Source organism: Fragaria vesca, linkage group LG6 (genome assembly GCF_000184155.1).
Source record: "Fragaria vesca subsp. vesca linkage group LG6, FraVesHawaii_1.0, whole genome shotgun sequence".
Lineage (NCBI taxonomy): Eukaryota > Viridiplantae > Streptophyta > Magnoliopsida > Rosales > Rosaceae > Fragaria > Fragaria vesca.
This window is the reverse complement of record NC_020496.1, coordinates 28,014,935-28,021,962: the sequence shown is the minus strand read 5'-3', so window position 1 is coordinate 28,021,962 and position 7,028 is coordinate 28,014,935. Positions and strand designations below refer to the sequence as shown.

At 38.4% G+C, this 7,028-nt stretch overlaps 1 protein-coding gene across 1 annotated transcript; it reads right to left on the bottom strand.

Moving 5' to 3' along the window:
• Positions 1-2,459: 2,459 nt before the first annotated feature.
• LOC101312279 (probable pectinesterase 15-like) lies at positions 2,460-4,088 on the bottom strand. The gene is made up of 5 exons (XM_004305850.1): positions 3,878-4,088; positions 3,521-3,696; positions 3,185-3,391; positions 2,797-3,047; positions 2,460-2,670 (listed from the first exon to the last, which is right to left on the bottom strand). The coding sequence occupies exons 1-5, from the start codon at positions 4,086-4,088 to the stop codon at positions 2,460-2,462; spliced, it is 1,056 nt and encodes a 351-aa protein (XP_004305898.1).
• Positions 4,089-7,028: the final 2,940 nt, after the last annotated feature.

The following is a 7,028-nucleotide window of genomic DNA, read 5'->3' as shown; positions in this document are numbered from 1 at the left end:
TCATTTTCTTTACCGTATACGCTCATGAAATTTTATTATCATTCTTTCTACGCAGTCATAGAGACATCCACATTAATCAATTTTCAAGATATATGAATTAGATTTTAGGACCAAGATTCATAGTGGTCACATTCTTTTTTCGATGCTTTGTGAAATTATTTCATCACAAGTTTTGACATTTTGATGCTATCAATTTGCTTTATCATAGCAGCACAATTTATATGATATGCTAATAAATAATCATTTAATTAAATTGCATATGCATAGCATATAACATTTTTGAATAAAGCATAGCATATATATAACATTGTAATATGTCACAATGATCGCAAAATAATTTCTTCAAGTAACATGTTAAATATCATGTATTAGCATAAAATTTAATGAAAGCGACAATGTTAATATAAATCATACTTGATAGTTTGCCAAATAAACTGCGTATGAAGCGTTATCCCTCACAATTAGCATTTGGGTTGCCACATTTCAATTGGGTTGTCACCACAATTTACACATGTCAATAGGCACATGCAAAACCATTCAGATTTATATGATTAGTCACATTTAATCGTAAATAGTAAGTAATAAATAGTGTTATTATAACACAGTAAATAACTTAAACAATAATTACTTTTTTTTTTTGTTTGTTTGTTTCAGAAAACAGTAAATAGTAAATCTGTAAACAGTAACTAGTAAGTCCATATTCACCCATATGGTAATTTTGAAATTACCTCCGTAAAATATCTGATTTACCATAAAGGGTAAAACGCTTTTCTGGGTCGGATCCGGGTCGTCGGCGCCGCGTCTCTTCCGCTGGCAGAGAAGGCAGGGAGCCAGCGCGGGGGTTGCAGCGCTGCTGGATCGGAGCTTTGGGGGAACCGATCTGGGTTGCTGCTGGAGCCGATCGGGGTTCATCGAGGTGAGCCGGATCGGGAAGGAGATGTACACGCCGGACGGGGATTCGTCGGAGCAGGAAAGTGAGGCGCGCCGGGGTTCCGGGTCTAGCTCACCGAGGCTAGGAGGATGGACGCGCACATGGAGGCTGGGTCGAGTCCGGCTCTGGGATTCGCCGAGCAAGGCTCGGCTGGGCGTCGCCGGTTGGCTGAGCACGGGAGAGCGTGCCGGCGAGGAATGGCACAAGAAAAAAAAAGAAAGAAAAATAGAGAGATTTAGAGTTTTTTTTTTTGGAAAACTCAAGGCTAGAACTACGTGCGGATAACGTGTTATAGAAAATATGTAATGGAACAAGGTCACCACATTCTCTTTAGAAATCCTCTTTATATAGAGGTGAATTACAACGGTAATTGCACGCACATAATGGTGATAATCAATAGTAATAACAATATACATAATGACTGATATAACTAATTGAATCGTTACATCTGTTAATCACTAATGCTTTAATCTATTCTCGTAAGTTACTTTGACGAAGCACATATAAGGTATTTTTTCTTCAACATCAAATAATTAGTGCTGCATTATTAAAGTTCAAATTATAATGCGTGACGTTGTATATTCTTATTCAGACAATGATAAAAAAGACGTGTACATGCACATCTTGAAAGTTTTAGAAGGGTGATCTGTTTCTAGCATCCAACACCTGGTATCCTTCGATTCTTAGTCATACTCATACCAAATCAATACATAGTGATGTAACAGTAGCCGATATTTTATTTCCTTTTATTTTCATTAATTTTCCAACGAATTATTGATCCCCCAAATTAATAATCCTACCTTTCCTCGATGTTCCTGGGACCGAGCTGAAAATACAAATGGTTGGTTTTTATTTCAACCACATATATTCATATCTTTGATATTTGGATACATCAACACGGCTGCAAACATCACTTTCTGCAAGTGATCGTTGGCAAAAGTTGTTCATCAATATTGGTTTTTAGAATAGTTTTAGTTCTTGCTAGTTGGAAATAAAGAAGTTTTGAAAAGATTGTGAGCTCTTGTTATGTCACATGATTTTTCATAAATATTGAACTTTGATAATTTGGTGCTTTAAAATTAGGGTGTTAAGAGAGGTACGAGATGAAACTTATGAAATTTAATATTAGAGTTAGATGATGCACGTAAAATAAGGAAAAATCTTTTTTTTTTTCTGATGATACCGCAGTCGCATACACCTCATGGATAGAGAAAGGAGTCGTGCTGCAGATTTTCTAGCAATTCACAATTGTGTGCTGTCTTTGTTGATGAATTAGTACGAGTTATAGGAGTTTTGGCAGTTTGGCTCCCAATTCTTCAAAGACCCAAAAAACACAACAGAAGCATAAAATATGTGTCACAATCACACTCTGCAATTCTTCTTCGGTGTTCATTGGATTTATAAATTTCAAACAAAAGAAACCTGTAAATGTGGCAATTACAATATATGTACTTTCATCGTTATATATATGACTACTCTATATATATGACGTTCATGTATGAGTGAAAATGGTGGACTTGATTATTTATCACATCACATAGCTAGCTAGAGAGAGCGTAAAAGAGAGAAGGCTAATTATTAAAGGGTAGCAGCCACTCAGGCATTCAACCCCGTCGATGAAAGACACAGTAAGGAAATGAGAATAAGCTTGACTGTGAGTGAGATTGTGCACGAAAGGTTTACGCTTGTTCATATTAGCTCCTGGACTCTTGCATTTGTATTCTCCAAAGAACACAGTCCTGCCATGCATGCCTATACTAAATACTACTTCAATTAGTTGGTTTTGCGGTTAATTTGGAGTACTTCGATTAGTTACTGCGTTACTTAATTGAAATTTGATTAATTATGCCCAAATGTTTACTTACTTTTCATCTCCGGATGTTGTTGCATTCCAACCTTCTGGAGTGATAATGTTACTCATGTAGGTGTTGGCAAAAACTACTCGTGCAAAACGCCTACATTCTCGACCTAACCAGACTATTCCACTCCCATCGATGGTGCAACTAACAAAGGCAAAGCCAGCACACGTATTCTCAACCCTGACGGTATTGCTTCTGCCGTGGGCTGTAATATACGCAATTGATCCGGCGGCTGCGATGGTGATCAGCTGGCAATTCTGTGTCAAACAGTTCATCATTCTTGCGCTGACTAATTTGTTAATGTTAATTAATTTACAAAAACTATAGGATCATAAGGTAAGATATAGCCTAAACTTCCCAATACAGAAGAGAATTCAGTACAGACTGATATTACCTCATAGAATGATTGTCCATTGCCATAGATGTAATCAACGGTGCCCTGGATATAGCAATCCTTGAAGTAATGGCGACCATTCTCATCATTGAGGGTGTCTTGGTATCCATAGAATCCACAACCCCAAAATGCAGCTTTATCTCCCGATACTCTAAGCGCTACTGCTTGAGCATCATCAACACCAGGTTCTGGAGGTGGAGCCGTATTCTTGTTTGATACACACAATAAGCATGTAATGGTTATCTATATGTATGTGTATGTATATATGTATGGTAAACATGCACGTACGTTACGGTACGTACAGTACATGATATACAAATATTGTTAATTGCTCACCTTGAAGCTTATGTTCTTAGCAATGAAGTTGGCACCAGCAACATGAACAGAGGCACTTAGTTTTGTGCTATATGATGACTTGGCCGTGTCATTCCAAGCAATTACAGTCCATAAATACCCTTCTCCTTGAAATGTTATATTTGGTTTGTTTGCTAATCGGAACCTCCACTTTCTCACTATGCATATATATAACACACACCAGCACACAAATAAATATAACATTTTAGTAAACTGAGGAAGAGAACAATTTCCATAACAAAGTCTTACTTGTAAAAACATCTTTTAATCAGTATACTATCCTTTGTTGGCTATGTTCTGGAACTGCATCAACAGCTGCTTGCACCTTTCTGAATTTACAATGCCCGTTTTGATCGACGCAAAGATAGGAGGTTGCAGTTGTGTCTGGGAGAGGATCATCATTTTCATGTTTATGATGCGCAGCATATGGGATGCTGAGAGCAGATGGTGAGTTTTGGTTAGTGGTAAGATGTGCAGATGCGAATAGAACTGCAAGAAGGGCAACAAGAAGGGCAACAAAACATGTTAAACATGTTGTTTTCAGACACATCGTTTTGTGATTCGAGGGGGGTAGGAAGGAAAGCTAACTGGAGAGTACGAGATATTGGCCTGGGAATTGATCGAAATAGAATTATGACTTATGAGCACAAATATATAGGCATGATCATCTTCTATATCTTGAGAGAACTTCCAACCTATCTTTTACTTTTCTTGGAAGAACCTTTTAAAGTTTTGTCAAATTGAGAGTGTGCTGAGACATAATTGAGTGAACACAATACACAAATATGCACTTACTCGTTATAGCGTGCTACATCCCCTTTCTTCTTTACAAATTCCTTACACAAATAGAAGCTCTGTTATGATACATATATGTGTTTGAGCCCAGTTGATATTTCGGTCTAAGACTACGTGATAAGTTTTGGATAACATTTTGGCCAATGTCTGTGGCCCTTTTAAAATACAGTCTGCTAAGGAGGACTGTACGTAGCACCCCGCGAGATAAGGACTGTAACACCCCGCGAGATAAGGATGCTTGTAATTTGAGTTCGCATAGGGAGCTACAGGGTTTTGGATAACGCGGAGGCAGTCCTTGTGACCTAGGCGGAGTCTGGCTGTGTGACTGGACACGTGTCATCTAAGTGTTTAGCTCGCGAGCAAGACGTGTCTTTGTGTTACTCTAATTGTTGAGTCCGAATTGGATTGTGGTTACATCTCTACTAACTAGCAGCGAGTCGCTATATAATGAGAACTCGAGGATCATTCACAGACACAATCAAATCATACAACTACAACAAAATTCTTCGAGCCTCTCGAAACCCTAACGCTAAGCGCATCTCGTCTTAGTCTACAGAGCTCGTTCGGTCTTGCCCTTGGTTACTTTTCCGATTAATTGCTCTGCTCGCTACCCACAGTGAGTATCGATTGCAAGCGAATATGTGAGCTACTCGTAATCTCTCGTCCGCGAGGTGGCACCGGAGTCTTTTCGTTTCATTAGAGGTCTAGCACACGTGCAATTTACATTCCGCGCCCCACGCGGTGGCACGCCTGCATCCATTGTATTACTTTTGGTACTGCTAAATTACCTCTCTACCCCTGCTGAGGATCGTGGCCAAAACAATATGTTTTACGTAAGTATCGCATAATGGCCTTTACATATCATCTAATTACTCATCCATCAACAAAAGAACATAAAATAGAAAATGATCGTGAGGGGCTGTCAATAGATCATTTCATTTCAAGTCAAGTTCGTATTGTGTCAAACTATATATTAATTTTGTATATTTATCTTTGTGCTCATGTTCTGGTTGTAGTTTCTTCTTGCCTATGTGGCTTAATGAAATCTTTCATTATCGACCAAAAAATACTTTGGCTTCCGTAACAACTTCCATAATGCGTTAATATGTAGCTAATTAATTTCGATGGCTAATAAACTAGGCCATCGAACAATTTCTTCATCATGCACGCATCAGTTCTTGACATTCGTTGTGTGATACTAGTGACTAAAAAGCATCATGTTTTTTTCTTTGTAAATGAAAATTTTGATTAATCAATATTAGTTGTGTGATATTGATGACTAAGAAGCCGGCCTCATGTTCTTTTCTTTAGAAATGGAATTTTTGATTCATCGATCACTAGTTTACAACTGCCTGATAGCTTAATTACCACCACGACTCACATCCCATGCATTCTGGAAATTTCGTAATTATCAATGACTGGCACAAGCCAAGAAAGCTTGTCGATCCCTAACCTATTTATAAAGAAGCATGCATCTTCTGAGTAGGCCTCATCATTTGGCCCTTCGGCCCTTGCCCGCACTAAAACCCACCCTACCCTCTAGGGCCGAAGCCCTACCCGGCCCTCCAGTAGGCCGGGCCGGCACTAGCCTTTCTCAAATAGGGTAGGGTAAGGGTTGAGCAAATGAAACCCAACCGTAACATACGGCCCTACCCTATTGAGCCCTTTAGGGCCAAGCCCGGCCCGACCCTAAAAGCCCGCCCTTTAGGCCTTAATAATTATATATTTTTTCTATTGTTTTTAATATGTCTCTTATTTTTTAGATCAATACAACTAATTTTCTTTCTTGTAATTGGTTTTGTAAGTTTTATTTCTTTGATTTTATTTTGCTTTGTTAAACAATGATTGAATTTTGATGATTTAGAGAGATAGTTCATGAGATATATGAATATAACCACTTAGATTAATATTTATTGATACATGTTTTAAGTTAAGTATAAGAATAATGTGTATGTATGTATTTTAAATATGACTAAAAAATAGAGTGTATTACATATAAGTGATATAATCCTTGAGAAAATTTTGAGAAAAAAATTAAAACTAGCCCATTTTGGCTCTATTTAGCCCTATTTAAAAGGTCGGCCCTACCTGGCCCTTTTAGCCCTAACGAAATGGGTCTTTAGGACGGATAAGGGTTTACATTTTCAAGCCTCGACCCTACCCTACCCGGCCCTAAGTTTTGTTGACTGAGTCAAAACCCTACCTGGCCCTACCCTAAGCCCTAAAATTTAGGGTAGGGCCGGCCCTAGCCCGGCCCATGATGAGGCATACTTCCGAGTATGCTAATCTTCACAATTAATTCAAATCCCCTTAAGAAAAAAGAAACCAATTAGCATGTCCAATGTTGAGAGCTGACTCCGTACGTGCACGTCTTTACTAATTTCTTGATTGTTGCAAATGTAATTGCAATCAAATTGGTACTCGGTATATATATATATATACTGATTTTCTCAGCTGCGGACGTCCGCACCAATTTTTTGGTGCGGATTTCCATTTTTGCACCACTTTCCGATCGAATTTCCTCATCTCCACCGTCTAGTATCTAGATAATATTGTGTAGATCATCTCTGCAAAATTTCAGCCAATTTGGTGATCGTTAAGGCCCTCAAATTTGAAAAACAAATGGACGGACTGAATTATGTCCGGTTGTGTTCATACCAGAAAAATCGAGTTTGAGGGCATTAACGATCACCAA